Here is a 22,647-nt window from a genome sequence, read left to right as displayed (position 1 = left end):
CATGGTTAACTGGCCAACAGCATAGGCTCATGAGTGAGACTACTGAGGTTATAGCTTTGCCTTTGTTGCTCATTACAGTAAGCAGGCTCTTGGGCTCTGGCTGTGTGTGGGGGGGTACCTTCCATTTTTGCATCTGTGGGATGGACTATCAGGGCTGGACTATCGAGAAAAACAAGCATGGATTTATTCAGAAATTCTGGAATTCACTTCACAAAGGATTGGCAAGGAGATATATCTTCCAGTACTGGGTCTTCTCACAAAGTAAGTTTTAGGTGACTAGTATAGCATGCTTAGGCTATCAGTAGATAGTAAAGGTAGGGACACCTACCCAGGTGGGCCACCCTTCCATCTGTGCTCTAGCCAACTAAGTACTCTGGTAGTAATCTTTCCAAACATTCAGATTCTGCTTAGCACTCCCACATCCATCCATTTTGTCTGATACAATTGTGAATTACAATTCTATACCATTATCAACCATTTCCATGCATATTCTCAAATTGGAAAACTCAAGGTTTTTTTTTTTGGGGGGGGAACCTAGGCTATAGTACACCTGTTAATAGATCATACTTCAAATCTCAAATTTATAGTCCTGCTGTGTGACTGGAGTCCAATTACAGGTATATAAGGAAAGAAGGGTGATTGGAGGTAGGAGAGCCAGCACTGTCTTGCAGGACAGCTGCCTGAGGTGAGGCTATGACAACTGTCCCCATTGGTGAAGAGTTAATCCTTTCAAAGTAGAAAGCCACCAGCTCTGTGGGACTGGGGGCTGGGAGGTCACTCATCACTCATCAGAAGCTAGCAGCTCAATGCCCAGAATGTTCTTGAGAACATCCTGGCTTCATCCTGGTAGGGAAGAGAAGAGATAATCTTCTGCTAGCTCTGGACACACATTCTAAGTGACTAGCATATTGATGTTCAGAGTTAAGCACCTAAATACAGAAGTAATATGAGGGCAGAAATGCCAGTCTTTTTCATCTTGTTTAGTTATGCTTCAGATATCTACACCTACACCCAAGTGAAGAGTCAGTGGCTTGGATAAAAATGGCCACCAGATTTCTGAAAAGCAACCGAAGGGGCCATCATCACAAGTCATATGTCACAGGGGTCACCTAAGCCAGGCTAATGAAAGACCAAATAACACAACATGCAGCTTGGCAGCTCCAGAATGGGTTAAATTTTCAAGTCAACTGAACACAAGTGACTAAAAGCAAATGAGGCTCCAGAGTTTTAGTTTCTTCCCCTCAGGTTTATTCTCATTTTAACTCAAACACATGTGAGGCTTAGATCTATTGCCTTGGTAAGTTTCAGCCAGTGACTACAGGCAACTTGTTTGAATTTTGCATATGGATATACATGAGAGTGTATATGAGACAAAAGAGAGAGGCAAACACAGAGGCAGAGAAGAGTGAAGGGAGGGGAGTGGAGGGTATGAGAAGGGAGGGATTGGAGGTTCTTATGTATCTTAGAATGGCTTTGAATGGCTTTGAACGTGCCATTCTCCTGCCTCAGCTTCTCAGGTACTGAGACTCAAGAATACACCACCATGGGGGCTGGGGATTTAGCTCAGGGAAAGAGCCCTTGCCTGGCAAGTGCAAGGCCGAGTACGGTCTTCAGCTCTGGGAAAAAACTAAACAAAAAGAAAACAGCACCATAGTGGATTGGCATGAGCATGGTGGGGAATGAACGTGAAGACATATTGATTAGTTCCTTCGTTTAAAAATGCTAATGACACCCACTGGAGTATCCAGCTTTGCTATGGCTCCACTTGGGGAAGGGGATGGGTAAGATTCAGCTTGTTCACTGACATGAACTGCCATGTGAATGTGGCAGTGGTAAGGTCAGGGAAATAACAGTTTGGATCTGCAAATGTGTCTCAGTGGGGCAATGGAAGGAAGCCAATGGCATCTGGGGACATGTATTTTTGACTCTCAGACTATCCTGTCAAGGATGGCTCACATTGCCAGCCTCCTTCCCACTACTAAACATCAGGACCAGGACCACCAACTCTCATGGTGACAATTCCAAAGTGCTCATTTCCAGTGCTCTCTGTAGGAGCTATCTTTTTTTTTTTTTTTTGCTGGTCCTGGGCTTGAGCTCAGGGTCTGAGCACTGTCCTTGGACTTTCTGAAGGCTAGAGCTCTACCACTTGAGCCTCAGCACCATTTCCGGCTTTTTTCTATGTATGTGGTACTGAGGAATCAAACCTGGGTTGTCTTTGTGCATGCTAGGCAAGCACACTCCCACTAGGCCACACTCCTGGCCCAGGAGCTATCTTTTCACTAGGTTTTCAAAAACATTTGGAGTTACTGAGTGGCAGTCAACTCCCCAGAACATTCTAGTTTTCTTTCCTCACGATCCTCTCAGGGCTGCCCACTGACACCCACTGCACCCTGCCTGCTCAAACATGCACTGCTGCCGAGCCAGTGCACAGCAGCGCAGTGCCAGCCTGTTACTCAAAGACCACCAGCAGCCACAGGCACCTAACATGGCTCCTACCTTTGGCTGGCTTTCAGACATAATTCTAACTTCAGCTGAAACTCATGCATAGAAATAAAAATGAGGGGTTGGGAGTTTGGCCTAGTGGCAGAGTGCTTGCCTATCATGCATGAAGACCTGAGTTCGATTCCTAGGTACCACATACAAAGAAAAAAGCCTGAAGTGGTTCTGTGGCTCAAGTGGTAGAGGTCTAGCCTTGAGAAAGCCCAAGAACAGTGCTCAGATCCCAAGTCCAAGCCAGGATTGGCAAAAAAGAAAAAAAAAGAGACACTCACATACATGGTCCTATTTTTTATTTTTATTTTGGCCAGTCCTGGTTTGAGCTCAGGGCCTGAGCATTGTCCTTGGACTTTTTCAAGGCTAGAGTCTCAGCACCACTTCCAGCTTTTTTCTATGTATGTGGTACCGAGGAGTTGAACCCGGGTCTTCGTGCATGCTAGGCCAACACTCTACCACTAGGCCAAACTCCCAGCCCTACATGGTCCTATTTTTAAAGTGCTTTTTGGATCTAAAGTTCAACTTGGCCATTTCGGAGTGTGAAAATGGAACCATCAGTTATCTACCATCAGTTATTTGGATAGAGGAAATGGTTTGCATGGAAAAAAAAAAGACACACAGGAAAGAAATCCACTCCATTCAACTTTTAGGGAAACATTTTATAATTTATATATAAAATCTCAGTACGAAACCATGTAAAATGACAGGAATATCCGCTTTACATTAAAAGCCAAATAACCCCCCCCCCCAAAAAAAACCCTACACACACTGAAGATAAATTTTAATTACAAAACAAGAGTATGAACAACATTTTAAAACAATCTCGATTATTTGGCAACTTACCACATCACTGCAAGATAAATTAGATCTTAAAAAAAGTTTGATTTTATGAAAACATAAGTTGGACAGTATGCTCATATGGGGTTAAAATGTTTAAAAAAGAATCTGGTGATAAAGCCAGTTTCTCTCCTGAAGTAAGCGTAGAAAACATAAAATCGCGAACAAAGCTCAGTAGACAGGAATGAATCTTCAATGCATTTCTCTTCGGTGAAAGGACAAGAGGATCATGTTGGTGGCAGCGTGGGGCAGCACAGAGGAAGAATTAATGCTAGGGGCGGGGCCTGTGGCGGCAGGTGAAGGGGCTAAACTTTATTTGAACCAGACTCTCACAGCAGTGGGGCTGGTGGTAAAGTCATAGATGCAAGAGTAAGCTAATATCAAGCTACATTCTTAAAGTCACGACTGAACAGAAAGCAATTGTGACCCTTTCTTTAGCTAAAACTACTTGACTTGGATACATGCGTAAGTTTCTGCAGAATTTCCTGCCTGGACATATTCAGTGAGTTAAAGGGCAGGCAGAGTTCTTTAAAAACAAAAAACAAAAAAGCTACTAATGACTGCATATCATTTTAAATGCTTTTTCATTAAAAAATTAATAAAATAAAATAAACAGATATATAGTAAAGTTCACAGATAAGATTTCTCTGTAAAATAAATAAAGTGTTCATTGATTCGCATCATACATAGAGTAAAATACAACCTATTTTTACATGTTTCTATGCTGTACACGACCTCCAGAAAGCAGCCTTGAGTCTCAGGGCTCGAGGGGCTGCACTGGGGAAAGCCTCACATTGGGAAATCCCAATTTTGCATGTTCAAATATACAACTACTTTGTTGAATTCAAATACAAAGTAAACTTACTTTCCTTTATCTGAAATAAATGTACATAATATCTTCTATGAACAAGAGTTTATAAAGCTGTTTAAAACATAACAAGAAAAAGCTTGCACCTAGGAACGTAGAGCTCATGCAACGTCCTTGTCCTTTTCTTGCTCTTGGTTTGTTTTAAAGCCCCGGCTCCCGGGGCTGTCTCCTACACACTGTGCGATCTTCCTTGGGAAGCCACGGGCAGCAGTGGTCAGGATTATCGTTTCACCTTCTTCCCAGGAGCTTCCTCCACTCTCTGCTGACCCCTCGTGCGGGCCCCAGGAGGGCTGGCTTCTCTTTTGCGCTTGGTAGAAGGTGAGAGCTGTACCTTTGATCTGCGTTAAACGAAAGTCAAGGCAATGACACAAATAATTTAGGACGTTTGACAATGCTTAGCTTGACCACCAGGAGACCATCCCAACACAGGAACAGGAGCCTACGTGAACTGGGATGTCTGGCCACCTCCCACACAAGCATAGGGCCCTGGAGTGGCCGTGACAACTCCAGTGTCCTCTCCTCTGGGCCCTCATCCTACCTTAAACATCCCCTAAAACATCCGTGCTGGTCCTACCAATATGCAAACCTTACCCAAACAGAACACAACACACAGAAGCAACCTAGGTATAAACAAGTGAGGGCCACATTATGCCAGTGGTGTTAGGAAAGGAATTCTAGAAGGTTCCATGACAAAACAGCATACAGTACCATAAATCAGTTCTTTACCTTTTCCCCAGCCTGGATTATAATTCTACTGCCCTTCCTCAAGGAAGGATATGTTCAATATACTTTGACGTGGGATATTTTGTTCTGAATCACCTTACACCATCCATTGACTAAACTCTGTACTTTTGGACTCCAGTTGTAAAGTCTCTCCAGGAACTTGGTGCAGTACAGAGCGAGTTACTTTCTTAGCCCACAGCACTCTGAACCTCCACCATGGCACTCATCTTTTAACTGCAGGCTATTATCAGTTTTGTAAAGCAATATACTCATAGAAAAGAAAAATACCACTGTCTTCATACCCATGCTCTAAGACTGCATTCAGAGAATTATTGCTGATGGCTCAGGGCTGTTATTCAACCTATTCAGAAGGCTGATATCTGAGGACTGTGGTTTGAAGTCAGCCCAGGAAGACAAATCCTCAGAAGTCACATATCCAATTAACCAACAAAAAGTTGGAACTAGAGCTACAGTTCTAGCTGTAGAGAGCCTCAGCCATGAGCAAAAGGCCAAGCTAGAGTGTCAGTCTCTAAGTACTGGCATATATAAGCACAAATTAATACTCATACACATCTCTCTCTCTCCCCCAATAGGTAAGATTTTTCCCCCAGGGTGGTTGCTAAGGCATGCTCACTATTCTAAATCCATTCCTAGAATACATAGAAAATGGCAGGGAATGTTTCACCCATGTGTGAAAAGACCTGGACAACTAAATTGCAGAACAGGGAGAAATGGACCTTCTCAGTGGAATGAAGACAGCTTACTGCTCCTCTGATAGCAAAACCAAGTACATAGTACTTCTGAGTATTATTGCAGATGGCATGGTTCTGACAGTGCCTACAAATGTGCTGAGAATGGCATGTAGTGTTTTACGATCGCCCATCTTAAAACATGTCCATCAAAATTCACTGACCTCACAGGAAGACTGCCGGGCACTAAGCAGAAGACGGAAGCTCTGGGTCAGCTTCCTTCTTCTCTGATGCTAGAGCTTGTCTGGGCCTATCCCTTCCTTACAACGGGGGTCACTAACTCTGCACAATCTGCACTTATTCCTTTATGCATTGTTTTAAGAAGTTTGCATACAAATCTTTGTGCTTCTTTCCCTCACAGATAGATCAAGGCAGCATGAATACTACGCTGCACCCAGGAGAGATGCTACTAGAGAATTCCCTTTCCTTCCCTGCGCTAAGTGTTCACATACAAGCACACACTGATGACCACAATGTGACAGAGATGTCAGAACAGTTCTGTATACACTGAATCACCTGCTTTTGAAAGCTGTGGTATAAGGAGGACAAGCTCCTACTCTCAAGGAAGAAACTTATAATTCAGAGAAAGAAAAAAACTGGATCACCTACACCAGCACCATATGGCATTAACTGAAGAGGGTGTAGGAGGGAGAGATGACGCAAATGGAGAAGGCACCCTGAAGAAGAGGGGTAGGAGGAGAAAAGGACCTGTGGCTGGAAGCAGGTGGTGAGGGCCACCTCACTAGCACAACTTCTGGGAATCAGAGTTGAACCAGCAGGATACAAGCTGGATGTTGTTGTTTGGAATGGGTGTTTTGCTTTGTTGCCTCATCAGATCTGCAAGGCTCTGGCAAACCCTTCTGGATTGTTACATGCTTTCTTCTTCCCAGATGATTAAACCATGATCATAGGGAAGAAATGTGCCCCACCAAGCTTTCAGTCTCAGTGAGTGAATCAGCAGGTAAGGCTCACAACTAGCTGTCAAACACAAGTCTGTGTCTGGGCCATGAGGTAAGGCTCCTGCAGGCATCTGTATAGTCCTTCCAAGTACTCTTGGAAACCAGTGATTCCCCCAAACAACTATTTGGTGGTAGTGAGACAAAAGTCTTAAAAGGAAATTATGAGGAAAGCATTTCTGTACCCCAAATAGCCTCAGGAACTTAAAAGTCTCTTGAAGCATCAGCAGTGACTTATTTTCCTGGCTGGAGAGATGTGTATACCCTCTCTTTTGCTAACTTTTGGCCATCCTAGGAGGAAGTGTGTGTGTACACGCAGATGATTGATATTTTTAAACCATTACAGACCCTTGGGGCGGTAGTGGCAATGAGTTCTCCAGGCCTTGGAACCACTGAAAAGGACAAGGGGCAAGACAGCAGGGCCTCACAGCAGGACAATGGTTAGCTTTTGAAAGTTAATTAACTAGTTAGTTTTTATTATTATTTTGCATGTGTTGATCCTGGAGCTTGAACTCAGGGCCTGGATGACATCCCTGAGCTTTAACACTCAAGGCTGTCACTCCACCACAGGAGTCACAGCTCCACTACTGGTATTTTTTGGTTAATTGGAGATAACAGTTTCATAGACTTTCCTACTCAATCTGACTTCAAACTATGATCCTCAGACCTCAGCCTCTTCAACAGCTAGGATTACCTGCAGGAGGAAACTTCCCCTGCTAATAAGAGAACCTAGATGTTGTCTAGAACCAATTCTACTCGAATGATGTTTGCTTTTCATGGTATTTTACCATGAGCTAGACAAAGATGAACTTGTGAAAAGTAGGAAATATTATGGCTGACAAAGATAGCTCATCAAAACAGAACAAGACGCCAAGGTGAATGAGAACACAACTCAGGCTCCAACAGTCAATTGTGCAAGGAAGAAATGAGATAGGGAAGCTCTTGTCTAAAGACTCGAGGAAAGAGGGTGGGTGAGCTGCTGTAAGATCTAAAGAAAGGCAACTCTGATTTGTCCAGAAGACACGGTGGGACAAACCTGTGTCCACTGGACCACAGTTGGTATAGAACGGCTGCTTCCACCTCACTTCTACCATGCTCATCCTCTCCTATTAGCAGGAATTGGTCTTCTTTATTTAAAGACAAACAGAGCAAGTTTATTTCTTATATTTCTGGAGGCTGGAAGTCCAAGTTCAAGGCACCAGAAGATTCAGCATCTAGTGAGGTCCTGCTTCCTCTCCCTGAAGGCTTACTTGAGGGGGAGTCTAAATGGCCAACACTGGTTGAGTAAACAGGCTTCCCTACTTTCTAACTCAGCAAGTCTGTAACACTGTAATGTACATTAGAAGTGACAAGAAAAAAAAGTTCAGTTTGCCTGAACTGAGTTGACTATGGCACTTCCCTCCCCCGCCCCCCCAACTCCCAGAGGCTTCTGGCTTTAACAAGGAGCTACCATCTACAAGATGAGCAAGGGGAGGGGGAAGAGAAATGGGGACCATGACATGAGAAAGGGTATCAATATTTGTGAAGTAATATACCTTCTATCTGGTGAATATAATGTAACCCTTCTATTAATTACAATAAAAAAATATGAAAAAAAAAGGTACTCAGATCCAGGCAGTTTTCTAGGATCATACATGTGATGTCAGAGTGATGCTTAATTTCCCTGCTCCCAAGGATAAGTACTACTGAGTGTGTGGCCTGTGTTTTTTGTTTCCACATGCATACATGGTGCTCACTCAGCACAGTGTCTGAAAACATTGCTGTGGAAGCGTCTTAACCTTAGTAGGTTTTGACACACTCCCCAACACAGCGTAAGACAGACAATGGGCTATACAAGAAGATGCAGCATGGCGGTGGCTTATCACACAGAACGCTGACAAAGGGCAGTCCTGGGCTCTCCCCATTACCATTACCTCTGAGTCTCGGATCTGGTGGTGGATCTGGTGGTGGCACCGGAGGGCTCATCCTCTTCCTCTTCTTCTTCTTCCTCGTCAGACTCCTGATCTTTTTTGTCCTCAGCTGCTTCAGAAATTGATTTCTGGCGTTTTCTCTCTGGCTCTGAGGAATCTGTATAGATAGAAGGGTAACACCTGGCTTGTACAATTCCCAAAGACACTTCCACTGAGAGACTGAGAATTTAGATCTCAGGCTAGGAGGGCCTTGGAGGTACAAAAAGTGGTTTTCCATTTCCTTTTATTTCAGCACTTGCAATTCACAACTGTTTAACTTAATCTCAAACACATTTGGGATAGTTTACTTATGCCGTTCACAGCCAGCATTCGTTAGAGACTCACATGCACTCGGAAAAGCATCTGGGACATACCATTTCTGACACAGGATTAGAGCTGTTTCATACAGACTTACATAAGAGCAGTGCTGGGTTGCTCCTATCCAAAGAATAGTGTGAAAAAGAGGCAAATTTTTTATTTTTTGAAATAATAAAGCTTTGTAATTAATATGCTAGAGACATACCGGTGTCATCTGACAGTGTGAGGGAACGCTTGGGCTTCCTTCCTCTCCGACGCACACTGGCTACTGGTCTTTCTTCACTGTCGTCCTTGAAACAATGAAATTTATTGAGCATAAAGTTGATTTCTAAGCACTATATCTTGGTGAAAAATTAACACTTACATTGCTTGTACTCCTCTCGTGTAGGTTGGCTGTTTCTTTATTGGACTCATCTTTAAAAAACAAAAGATGAAAACAAAAGGTGAATAAATACATTTATAGTTTATGACAATTATATTTTCAGCAATTACTGTGATTTGTTAGTTGCAATGATACACAGTCATACAATTTATCATTACTTTTTATCAGGTAATCATGTTTTGCTATTAGTTAGGAAAGCACAGATTTCATTTCTGAAGTGCAGCAAAGAATCTGTGTGATCTGGGCAGGGCATTTAAACTCTCATGTAAATTGTTGTCACGTCACCTTTTTAAGCCTATCAGTGGCTCTTCTTGCTTCCACGTAAAACAATATTCGCATTGTTAAAAGTATGGAAAATAGCTGAGTGCCAGTAGCTCACTCCTGTCATCCTCACTACTCACGAGGCTCAGACCTGGAGGATTATGGTTTGAAGCCAGCCCAGGCACAAAAGTATGAAAGACTGAAAATAAGTAGTAAAATACTGAGAGCTGTGGCTCAAGTGGTACAGCACCAGCTGTGAGAAAGAAAGTGGACTAAGACAAAGTAAAAACAAAACAAAAAGCCCTAATCCTGGAAGATGCTTGTAATGGATAAAGAATGTTCCCATTATCTTCCCACATTGAGGTTATCTTTTTTTTGCCAGGCTTGGGCTTAGGCTCAGAGCCTGAGCACTGTCCTTGGACTTTCTCAAGGCTAGAGCTCTACCACTTGAGCCTCAGAACCACTTCTTGCTTTTTCTATGTATGTGATGCTGAGGAATCGAACCCGAGTATTCGTGCATGCTAGGCAAGCACTCTACCACTAGGCCAAACTCCTGGCCCTGAGGTTATCTTTTTCCATATTTTGGAATATAATTTTTCTCCTTGGGCTGAGGATAAAAACACTTAAAACAATTTAGCCTTTTCAGTTCTAGATTCTGTTAAGGTACACAGGCAACTTAAAAAATCACTCCTTGAATACTGCGGGCTCTTGAACTACAGTTCTGTCTTGTGATAACACCGCTCAATTCTAGGCTAAGAGAGGATTTGGACAGTGCTGTGCAGTGAGGTCCTGGGTATAATGCCTTCTCCTTCCTCTATTGTCCGCCCTGAAGGTTTTACAGACTTTTTCAACAAAGAAAGGCTCAGCTCAAGGAGAATAAAAAAAATAAAAAAATTAAGGAAATATTCTCTTGGGGCCATATGAATAAGTATCAACAGGTCCACTCATTTAATTAAGAAACAAAGTCTTCCCTAACAGCTTAGAAATAAAACCACTTGGGCACATACCTGTTTGCATTACTTTCAACTTGCTGCATGGTGGAGATTGTTCTACCTAAGTTAAAAAAAAAAAATCAAAAATTGAAATTAGTAGTTTATCATTAACACAGAGAAAGGCAACTGATAATGTAAAGATGGTTTAAGATCTTCATTTATTATGCAGACAGGATACTGGCACCTATTTTCTATACCTGGTCAAATATATCTAGCACATGAGTATGCCTGTTTGTGAACATAGTGCCTCAAACCTCTTCCCAGCCACCCTGCTGTGACACTGGAGGGAAAGTGATAGAGGCAACACAGGCAAAACAAGGTTTTTACCATGTCCTGCAAACAGTGAACCATTTCACAACTTGGTAAATCCATTCACACACAGCTCTCTGATCTTGCTGTCTTATAAGTATATTATGAGAGAAACACTGGGATCACTACAGCACTTTATTTCTTTTGGCCTATCCTGGGGCTTGAACTCAGAGCTATCCCTGAGTCCCTTTGTGCTCCACGTGCTATTTCCACTAAAGCACTTTACAGACAAGGAATCTGAGAAGCCAAAGGGTCAGATGACTGGCCACAAGACACAGGTCTGGGAATAAGTGGCAAAGCTGAGGTTTGAATCCCATGCACTTTTGTTAGGTCAGTTCACGTTATCTGTTCTTATGCTGCCAGTGAACTGCAGGCAATGAAATCCTGATCCAATGATTTCACTGGGGATATACTTTAGGTTCAAAGATAAATGTCAGAAAGATACCAAGTACCACTGATGATTGTTTTGTACTGAAATCAATGAGAGAAGTTAAGACACCTCAGAGGTGTCTCTAAAAAAGCTACTACTTCAAAATCATCTAGAACAATGGAATTTCTATTAACAAGGAAGGCTACAAGAATCTAACTCCCTAAATAAATTTCATGATCAATTTCCAACGGGGATTGGAAATGACTGAAGAACCATTAATTTAATTCTGCTTACATGAAGGTATCGTATTGATAAAATATTATGTGAATGGCTATCCATTTTATTTGAAAGTCTTTCAAAGCTTTTGAAGTATGTAAAAAATGAAGTAGTTCAAAATACTAGATATTGGAGTATACCATTTACATGTTAAGAGCAAATATTTGAAGGGTTCATTTCTTATCCTCTGCAATTACTTACAGTGACAATGCCAGTATCTGTTTTGGTGTCGTCTTCTATTTAAAAAACAAAACAAAACAAAACATAAACAAAACTCACTTAGAAAATCAAGTGTGAAAATCTGTGTGTGAGCTGAAGATGTACCAAATACCTACTCGATTTTAATGTTGTTTCTACAGGGTATTTACGAGGTCGTCCTCTTTTTCTTTTAATAATTATCGGCTGATCTTCCTATGGGAGAAATGGGGGAAAAAAGTCCAGCAAGAAAAGAATAATTGTATTCTCTATTAATAGTTTATTTCCTCAAAAGGAGATTTAGAGTTCCATTCTAAGAGGGCTCAAATCCCAGCTTTGTCACTTAAAGTATGACATTGGTGTAGGCTGTGTTTCTTTCACTACAATTCTCTCAGCTGATCAGAACAGGTATTATGACTCATGGAGTCCTGGAAAGATGAGTGACGAGGCACTGGAAGGCCTCCTCTAAGGACTGTGTGTGCCCCAGAATGTGTAGGCTATAGTTCAACATGCTTGTGGCCAAATATTTTCTTACAATAAACAGAGAACTCTACTGACTTTCTTATATAGGATGAGGAAACCCAAAAAGAGCCATTAAAAATCTGGCAATCTGAGCAATGGATATTTAGAAGCTTGGCTGATATATAGGCTTGAGTCCCTGAACTTAAGGGGTTGTCTCGGGCCGCTGGCATTCTCTGCCCAATAGATAAGCCCCACAGGATCTGACTGGGCAGGGCTGGAAAGGGCCTGTCCCAGGAACCCATGACCTTCCTTGTCTCATGAAACTGGGTCTCCTCAAGTCTTCCCTGCTGCTGCTCTCATTTCCGCCGGCTGGACTCTGTGGTTCAGGTAAGCCTCCTGCTTCTGCCCTGACCTGCTACCTGGCCTTGCAGTTAAGTTGACAGGGCCCTGGTGCAGAGGCAATTGACCCTATATAACCACAATGCAAGTAGGTCTCATACAAATGTTTTGATGAAACAAAGACGAAGCGAACAGAATTCATCATAATGACAGTCATAAAATATACTGTACAAAAATAGCATTCCACTGCACTGAAAACAAAAAGTTCTTTCAAAAGTATGTACAGTAATGGTATTGAACACACTGGGTAAGCAATGACTAAGTACGAAGACAGTTCTCACTTCCTGCGATTTGATGCCATCATCTTCATTCTGCTCTGTCCTGTCACCAGTGGCTTCACTGCTGCTAACACCATCTGCAGAAAAGGCAGAGGCGGCTGGGGCATTAGTGACTACGGCCAAGCCTCCACCCTGCCCAGGGGACGTTAGCCCGGGGACCCCACAACAGTGGCCACACGCGCTCCATTTACCCAGCTCCCTCATCAAAACTAGTCAGCCGGAGCTTGCTCAGCTGAGAAGCAGAGTACTTTGAGAAGAACAGGAACCAAATTACAAGGTAATTCCAAGCTACATTAATGGTATGCGCATACCCAGGGGAATCAAACGAGTGAAGCAGAGGCCATAGCGGTGAGCGGTGAGCGGTGAGCGGGGCGAGAGGGACTGGGGCTCACCAGTCACCGTCTCACACCTGAGGCCGTCCCTCACCTTTTTCTTCGGCCTGCGAAGCGTTGCTGTTGGTCTTGGAACTTATTTTAGACAACTCCTCCAGATTTTCACTGCCCTCGTCCTACGGACAAGTTGAACACAAGAGGCTTCTTTCTTAATGTTCACTTTGACTCCACGCCTCAAAAACAACTTCCTAGCTGTGTTTTTTAGAGTAGTTTATTGGAACATTCCCTCTCTCTTTAAAGCAATCATTACTGCTGCAAGTGAGGCCATACAAAGGATTAAAATTCTTAATGCAGCTAGGCGCCAGTGGCTCATACCTGAAATCCTACCTACTTAGGAGGCTGACATCTGAGGATCATAGTTCAAAGCCAGCCTGGGCATGAAAGTCCATAAGACTCTTATCTCTAACTAACCACCAGAAAAACGGAAATAGTGCTGTGGCTCAAGTGGTAAAGCTAAGAACGGGCAATGGATTTCTTTGAGAAGTGGTGGAGAGATATGGAGGTTAGCTTGGGCTTGTCCCTGAGCTCTTTAGCTCAAAGATACCACCCTACCCTTGAGCCAAGACCCATTTCCTATTTTCTAGAGGTTAATTGGAGATAAGAGTCTCAGTCCTTTTGTGCCCGGGCTGGCTCAAGGGGTTGGGTGGTAGCCTTGAGCTGAAGAGTTCAGGAACAATTCCTAGGCCCAGAGTTCAAGTCCCACCCCCCCCCCCAAAAAAAAGAACATATTATCTCACAGTACTGGAAACATTATCTATGTATGCGATTTGTTTCTTCTTGTGATGCTGGTGACCAAATTCAGAGCCCTGTGCATTCTATGTAGGTGCTCTACCACTGAGCTATTACTGTCACCCACAGTTTGCAAATTTTATTTATTTTTGGTTGTTGGATGTAGAGCTTGAACTCAGGGGCCTGGGCCCTGTCCTTGAGCTTTTTTGCTCAAGTCTAGTTCTCTACCATTTTGATTCACATCACCACTTCCGGTTTTCTGGTGGTCAATTAGAGATAAGAATCTCATAGGCTTTTCTGCCCAGGCTGGCTTCAAACCATGATCCTCAGATCTCAGCCTCCTGGATAGCTAGGTTTACAGGTGTGAGCTAGCACATTCTGAAATTTTAAAATTAAATAATTACAGGTTTAACCCAAATTTAATATTAGAAATGTGAATGTAAAGTGTATTTCCTTCTTTGGCCACAAATTGACTGAAATTCATGACTGAATGTCACTTTACATGTCACTTTGGGCTATATAGTTTTCCTATTTTATTCATTTTTTTAAAAATTTTAGTTCAGGGTGGGGGGAGGGAAATGGGGACCAAGACATGAGAAAGCGAATCAACGTTTGTGAAGTAATGCACCTTCTATCTGGTGAATATAATGTAACCCTTCTATTAATCACAATAAAAACATATGAAAAAATTTTAGTTCATTAGACATTGGGGGGAAAAGACTGAACTGGTTTTAGTTTAGTGAGCTGACTCATGTATTTTATAAATAGATAAATACTTTTGGAACAAGGTAGAAAAAGTAAAGTAGGCAAAGAGAGCAGGAGGGGGTTTCTAGATCTAGTCTAGATACACAGTAAATTCCAGAATACTAAGTTTCAGAAATGGAGGCACACCCAAGAGGTAGCTAGAAAGGGGAAAATCTGGGCCTAGATTAAAAGAGATGATAGGGGCAAAGAAGCGTCTGTGAGCTGCTTCCTTGAATCCCGAGACAAAATGACCACAGGGGACAAAATAAAAAACAAACAGTAGTCTGGTCCTACAACTGCCTGTATTTTCAGGAGCAAGACAATCTAGAGAAGATAGTGCACTAATGTTTTAAAGCAATACACCCAACGATTATTTTAGTATTTTAATGTACTGTGACAAATGTACACTATAATCTGGAAAGCATCTAGATATCTTAAATGAATAATACCAGTAAGTACTATATAAGTATATTAAGTTTAAGTATATTTAGGTTATAATCCTAAATCCATTTTGTAGTTTAAGAAGTTCAGTGCAACATTGGTTTTTCTGGGATCAATGTGAGATAATAAAAATATATTTATCTTTTAAACAGGTTATTGTTGAGGTATACAAGGCAAGAGGACTATTAGAATAAAAAAAATCTAAGTATTCGCAGTGATATGATCATGTTATCCCACAAACTTAAAATTACTATGCAGAAAAAATACCTTTGTGTTTTGTGGCTCAGTTGTGGAACACTGTCTGGGTGCTGTTTCTACTCTGGAATCCAGGACACATGGATTATCATCTGTAAATCAGGTTGGGCAGAATCACAAAAGAATGAAAGCTAAATAAAAAATGAAACTAGCAGGTTTTATTTTAAGGCAGTTTGAGACTTTTTTCTCTTAAATTTGTGCTTCAGTGAAGCCAAAAGTTATTCTAAACTTATCCAAAATGTCATATGATTTGAGCACTGAATACTTGTCTTTGGCCCTGGCAAAGTAATAAAAGAGAACATTAAACAAAAAAAAATCCTCAAATTCTCACATGACATCAAAACAAAGCAAAACTGAACAGTGCTTTATTGAAAAGGCTTTACTACTCTCCAGAGATATTTTCTTTCAGTTTCCTGAATGAGATACCACTTAGGGGCATGGTTTCGTGATTGAGTCTTGGCTATATAATCAGATTTACTTGGTGCTATATAGTAATAGTCTTTCAGGGTCTTAATTTCTTTTTACTTTCTTTGTGCTGCCTAAGGGCTTCAACTCAGGGCCTGGGTTACTGTCTCTGAGCTTTTTGAGTGCTCTATAACTTGAGCAATAGTTCTATTTCCAGCTTTTTTGGTGTTTAATTGGACATAAAAAGTCTAATGGACTTTTCTGCCTGGGTTGGCTTCGAACCTTAATCCTCAGATCTCAGTCTCCTGCGTAGTTAGGATTCCAGGCATGAACCACTGATATCTGGCTTAATTAATTTATTTAATCCCTGTCATCCCTAGCTTAGAGAACGGTGGGTTATACCTGAATATGATATGAACTCAATAAATTACTGTCCAATAATATCACAGTATCACAATAATGTCTCAACTAAAAAGGGGAAAAGCACTTCTCTATTGTTCTCTATATATCTACTCAATAAAACCTTTATTTAATTTCTACTTTGTGAGGTATTAAAAGAGGAGATCTCTGTATTGTCTAGCACAAGTAGTCACTTGCAACAGGTGGCTATTTAACAGAAAAACAACTGAAAATTCAGTCTTTCATTCCCACTGATCACATGGGAGTGCTCATCAGCCAGTCATGTTAATTATCTACTGTACGGTACATCTCTAGTACTATAAAAGTTCTGTTGGATGCACTGTCACAGGACAACAGAAAGCTGGCAGCACTGGGCAACCACATACACCTCGGCTGAAAGTGCTTCACTTGGTATGAAGGGTACTTGGTCATGGTTTAAAGCACAGTATGAATTGGCACTTGCCACAGGCCCACAGACAAAGGAAATAATCTACTTTTTAGACCAAGGTCCAGAGAAGACCCTACTGGTGTCAATCCACATTAGACTAGCTGTGAAGAAGATAGTTACCACCCTCAAAAATTCTTTTACTGGCCCACTCTTCTGGATATAGAAATAATAGGGTTTTAAAAAATGTCTAAAAAAGCACCATATTTTCTAAATACCCAGTTCATCTTCCGAGGAGGGGCATTGCTTCTTTCTTTTTCTTTTTGGTATATGCTTTTCTTCCTCTTCAACCTGGAATTAAGAATAGCTGTATTAAAGGCAACAGAATCTGGGCCAAATCAACTTCAGTCAATGTACACAGTTATTAGCTTCTATTCTTTGGTGTAGGTTGATACATAAATAAAAAATATATAATCTAGAATAACATTTTTAGACTTGATTAGCACATAAATAAAAAATATATAATCTAGAATAACATTTTTAGACTTGATTAGCAACTTTTTTAGACTAACTCTAAACTTGACTCTTGTTTTAGATTTTAATATATACCCATGTGAACACAGCCTATCTCCATAATTTTAAAATACAAATGATAGAAAAAATTTTCACTTCATCATCTCTGAATAAAGTACTATCTTACATCAATGTAATCTCATAATTTATTAGTATTTTTCTACAGTTAGTGGGTCATAAATTAGCTTCTAAGGTGGATGAAAAATAATACATGAAGAAATGTTCTCTGTAACATAGACATTTCCCCCAAATACTGAAGTCTGCCAACTGTATCAGCATTATCATTGCATAAGCATTGATAGGCAGGACTCCTGATATATCCATTTAGCTTACTACAGGCTTCCTAACGCTTTTCATAGAATACAAACAAGAATACTAGAAACAAGACATGAAATGCTTCCATCTACTATAAAAACCTACCTCTTTAGGATTTGTTTCAACATCGTGATCCTTTGCAGTTCCTGCATTGTCTTTTCCACCACTGGATATCTCTGAGTAGTAAATACAGAAAAAAAAAGTCCTCAATATTTTTAAATTTGGTTCTCATTTTAGGTACACATGTTGATGGGGGACAGTGAGAAACTTTGTAGTGAGTAGTAGTGGCAGACAGGTCACAAGACTTTTTTTTTTTTTTTTTTTTTGCTAGTCCTGGGTTTGAACTCAGGGCCTGAGCACTGTCCTTGGACTTTCTTAAGGCTCGAGCTCTACCACTTGAGCCTCAGCACCACTTCTGGCTTTTTTTCTATGTATGTGGTACTGAGTAATCTAACACAGGTCTTTGTGCATGCTAGGCAAGCACTCTACCACTAGGCCAAACTTCTAGCCCCACAAGACACTTTTGGGGTGCCCTAACAATGTTGCCAGGTTAAGTTCCATTTTCTCCCATTGCTAGATAGTAAGTAAGCAGGGTTCGAGGAAGTGAAATTTCTAGGACCACAGAACTGGATTTTACCACAGCAGATGTCCAAAGTTTCCTAAGTGGTACTAAGGATAGCAGGAAAACAAATAAAGTCTACATCATAGCTGGCAGATGAGCAAGCACTAACTAGACTAAAGGTGAAATACAAGGAAAGATGTGGGATGATAATCAGTATACCACTTGAAGACAACTAGGCACACTAAGAGACACTGAAGGGTGCTTATAACTGATCTACTCCACACCAGAGACACAGCCACAGTCATATGGCCTAGAAAACAAGTCCAGAGGCATGCAAAGTAGCACTCTTTCTACAAGCTACAGAAAACCCTAAATGTCCACCAACATAAGCTACAAGAAAGTCACATAATGGAAAATTATCATAATGAAATTACTTGAAATTCACATAAGGGAATTAATAATTAAAATAATAAAGGAGCTAGAGTATACTTAATAGGATAAAACTTACTTGTAAGTTAACAAATAAGGTAAAGTACATAATATATTGTACAACCTCATTCACTTGAACTAGGTAACCTATGCTTAATGTTGTTTATGACACCAGAAACTATGCCTAGTCAGTATAGAATGGTGGTCCAGTCTAGACAGGTACAAAAAGGAAAGAGGACTGTAACTAGAAAGGGACAGCAAAGGTACCTGTGGCATTTTTAACAGAGGTGGAAAGATGTTAATTTTTAAGATACAACTATACTAGGTATACCAGTATATATAATTGTTATCACTCTGCTTTTGTTTGAAATATGTTGCAACATGTTACACAATAGGAATATGAAGTCAGGTACTGGTGGTCTACAACTATAATTAGAGCTATTCAGGAAATGGATCTAGAGGATTATAGTCCCAGGCTAACCCAGAGAGAAGAATCTGAGAGATTACATTTCCATAAAGAACAAAAAGTAGTCTGAAGTGTGGCTCAAATGACAAAGTGCCAGCTGAGCAAAGGTGCTGAGTATGAGTCCTCGAGTAAAAACCCTGATAGCGGCATTTGAGTGCATGGATGCACACACACACACACACACACACACACACACACACACACACACACGACCCTAGGTTCAAGCCCCAGCACAGCAAAGAAGTCTATGAGACTCTTTACCTCCAATTAACCAGGAAAAAGCCAGAAGTGGTAGTGTCAGTTCTGAATGAAAAAGCCAAGCAAGAGTGCAAAGTTGAAGCTCTCGTACCTGCACACACACAATCCCCTCTTCCCCCATCTATATGGGCTATGCAGCTGGGGGACATATCTTTGTGGGTCAGGCCTCGTTACCCACAACTTATGTAGGCCACCAACTCTATAGACTAATAATTTTCTTCTCACCAAAACATAGAATTTGGATCTGTTGCTATATTGAGACTACTTGTCAGAAGTTAACAAATGTTCATGTGTATATGTAGCACAGAATTTCTAGACAAAAGAAGACAGCTACAGACAATGTACTGAGTTCATATTGAGGTTGCTGGCAAGTTCTAGTAGCTATTTTAGGAAAACAAGCTCTGTGATCTCGAAAAAGTCATCTGACCTCTCTAAGCCTCAGCTTACCTAGATGTGATTTGACATTTAACATTCTCTGGATTTTATGGCTTACATGAGAAAATTTGTGAGCCTGACACACAGATAGCACCCAATAAATGCAAATTACAGCTAATATTTAAATGATTATGATATTCATTAGCTTACCTTCTTTGTTATTATGTTCTTCATTTACTCCTGATCCTGAATTTTCAACCTAAATATACAATACAAAGGGTTATTAACTCTCACAAAAGGTTGAAGGACAAAAAAAGTTAAGTACATAGTCTGGTTATGTATACAAATGACAAAAGGAACTAGAGTACATGTTGCTTTGCTGAATATACATATGCATATGAGTGTGAGTGTGTGTGTGTTGTTTGTTGGTGTGGGGCTTGAACTCAGGGCCTGGGAACTGTTCCTAAACTTTTCAAAAGCTTGGGCTCTACTACTTTGAGCCACAGCACCACTTCCTGTTTTCTGGTGATTAGCTGGAGATAAGAGTCTCATGGACTTTCCTGCCTTAAAACCTTGATCCTCAGATCTCAGCCTCCTGAACAGCTAGTATTATTGGCATGAACTATCAGTGGCTCCCTAAAAACATAACTAGTTTGGCTACTCTTGTATTTATGTATTCATGTATCCATGTATCTATTTCTAATGAGAAAAGGCACGTTTCAGTGTAGCCTATGATATTTTAAATCCCAGCTACAGAGATTCATGATTATTTGGTGTTCTTGACTAAGGAATGAGACAGCAGCGGGGATTCAGGAAATGAGGTGGCAGGTAATACATGCTGGTTGGTTCAGTACATTTCAAATCTCATTAAAAATCTCTTGAAGTCTCAGGGTACAAACCTAAACGACATGAAAAAGGGCTCTTATCAGCACAGTTAGTATGAGCTTCCAGCTTACATAAATGAGTTTCACCACGATCTCACTGCACCTGATAGTAAGCAAAGTTTTCCCAGACCTCTGGGGGAAGGATAAGGGTTGCAGTTGTCTGCTAGTTGAAAGCATTTTACAAAATTCCTATCACACTGTTTTTGTATTAGGTTACCTATTAATACAGTATGGCTCAACAAAAAACTAGTGAAACGCTCTTTTAGCCATGAAAGTAGTTTTTGAGAGCCACATCTGGGAAGTACATATATTTAGGGCAACTACACTTTGGAATCTTTAAAGAAACTTTCCAAAATGCATAAAAAGAACTTTCTCAAACTGAGAATTATTTTGTCTACAGTGCTCTAGGGCAATTTAAGTTATTACAATCCCAATTTCAATTCTAGTAGGATCAAAACCAGAAAGTTCAGAGTTTCTCACCAGTGGGTATCAGTGAACACGGGAAGGCCCATTTAAAGCTGCCATTAGCACACCGATCTTTAGTGGAGCACATACTACCACAGGACCCAGTCACTCTCAAACAAAGCAAACAATGCCAACAAGACTAAAATCATTACAGACACTTACATGTACTAACTCATTTTCCAGTGAACGTTCATCCTGCACTTCAGCTGTTTGAAATGAAAAATTAGACATTAGGAAACAGTAGGGCTTTTGAAGTGCACAGAAACATTCAAAGATATTCAGGATAGTTAAACAAAACTATGTCACTAAGTGATCTTTGTGAATTATAAAAGTTTGAACAATTATTACTACAGTCTGTGTTCTATCTTTTATCAGACAAACACAGTACCTGCGTTTTTGTAAAAATGGCTATGGATCATTAAGTCAGGGATTTAACTACTCTGATGATATGAAGGCTTAGAAAAAGGCAGACCTTAATGTTAACTGTTAAGCTGCAATAAAACACTGGTTCATTTAAAAATAATGCCATCAAATGAAAAGTTAGATCCTATCTCCTCAAACAGCAATGGCCTGTTTATAGTCTTTGGGAACTTGAAGTACAAGGTCTACTGTTTCTACTCAACAATGACAGAACACACATTTTTCTTTTAAACAACTTCCTTTTACATAAATAGATCTCTTACTGAATTGTATCTAAACACAGTCTGAAATATAACCATGGGAACAGAAGACTTTGGAATCCAAAAATATTACCTTCTTGACAATTAACAAATGTGATGTTAATTATCTGTACTATGAAACATCCAAACCTACCATATCTGTCCAAGTTTTACACTGACTGATCACTGTCAACTTTCCGAGTGTGGGTGTGGTTTTTTGGGATTGGCTGATATTTCTGTATTTATATAAGGCCATTTCAGAGGATCTAAAATCATTGACCCTCTAGCCTCCCTGGCCCATGGTTATAGAGAGGGTTAGGTACTTTATGCTTAGACTTTGAATAACTCCACTTCCACCATGCCTTAAGCTTTTGTATGAACGCCTCACTGGACAACTTATGCGCTGGTCCTCACAAGCACCTGCCTAACGATGTTTTGTGATGGGAAACCTTAAGAGCCAAGGTGGTTGCAGCAGACATTACAGATGTCTGTGAGGCAATCTAACCCATAGCCCCAACTGTGTGTTATGTGAGATACACATCCTAGCAATGGTATACTTGATTTAAGTCTTCTGGTTACAATACTAGTCAGGATAGACACACAAACTTAATTGAGAGTATGTCTCATGATTTTGGCCTGAGAAATTAGGGTAAAACTATTTTCCAACAGGCCACAAATGAGAAACAATGGCCTCTGTGGGATAAAGAGGATAGGAAATGAAGTTTCTACTAGATATGTCTGTGGAAATCTCAGTACAATCTTGGATCATGCTGTGCCTGAAATTTGCAGTTCTGTGTGCTAATACAGACTCTCTAAGCAATCATTTGAAGTGTTCTATTATTTGCCTTCAAAGTCAACTTGACTGTTTTCACTGACTTGCAGGGATATTTCAAAAATGTAAAGAAGCTGAGCACTGGTCACCCATGTCCATGCCTGTAATCCTATGTACTCAGGATGATTAGATCTGAGGACGGGGATTTGAAGCGGGCCCAGGAAAGGGAAATCTTTGAGACTCTAACTCTGGTTTTCCACCAAAAAGCTGGGATGTAGAGCGCGGTTTTTACTAGCAAAAAAGCCTCAGGGGCAGTGCCCAG

At 40.8% G+C, this 22,647-nt stretch overlaps 1 protein-coding gene across 1 annotated transcript in view; it reads right to left on the bottom strand.

The window, feature by feature from the left end:
- Positions 1-3,164: 3,164 nt before the first annotated feature.
- Bod1l1 (biorientation of chromosomes in cell division 1 like 1) overlaps positions 3,165-22,647 on the bottom strand; it is a 48,882-nt gene continuing 29,399 nt past the window's right edge. The window contains exons 13-26 of the mRNA XM_090343820.1: positions 21,057-21,100; positions 19,756-19,804; positions 17,561-17,631; positions 16,846-16,918; positions 15,391-15,470; positions 13,244-13,325; positions 12,821-12,894; positions 11,819-11,894; positions 11,685-11,719; positions 10,544-10,589; positions 9,258-9,307; positions 9,099-9,183; positions 8,540-8,693; positions 3,165-4,536 (exon numbers count right to left, since the gene is read on the bottom strand). Coding sequence (XP_090199946.1) covers positions 4,419-4,536; positions 8,540-8,693; positions 9,099-9,183; positions 9,258-9,307; positions 10,544-10,589; positions 11,685-11,719; positions 11,819-11,894; positions 12,821-12,894; positions 13,244-13,325; positions 15,391-15,470; positions 16,846-16,918; positions 17,561-17,631; positions 19,756-19,804; positions 21,057-21,100 — 1,037 coding nt within the window. The 3' untranslated portion in view covers positions 3,165-4,418. The remainder of the gene's footprint in view (positions 4,537-8,539; positions 8,694-9,098; positions 9,184-9,257; positions 9,308-10,543; positions 10,590-11,684; positions 11,720-11,818; positions 11,895-12,820; positions 12,895-13,243; positions 13,326-15,390; positions 15,471-16,845; positions 16,919-17,560; positions 17,632-19,755; positions 19,805-21,056; positions 21,101-22,647) is intronic.

Source organism: Megascapheus bottae, chromosome 13 (genome assembly GCF_031878675.1).
Source record: "Megascapheus bottae isolate mThoBot1 chromosome 13, mThoBot2.hap1, whole genome shotgun sequence".
Classification (NCBI taxonomy): domain Eukaryota; kingdom Metazoa; phylum Chordata; class Mammalia; order Rodentia; family Geomyidae; genus Megascapheus; species Megascapheus bottae.
Note: the sequence above shows the minus strand (reverse complement) of the source record. Positions and strands in the feature narration are given on the sequence as shown.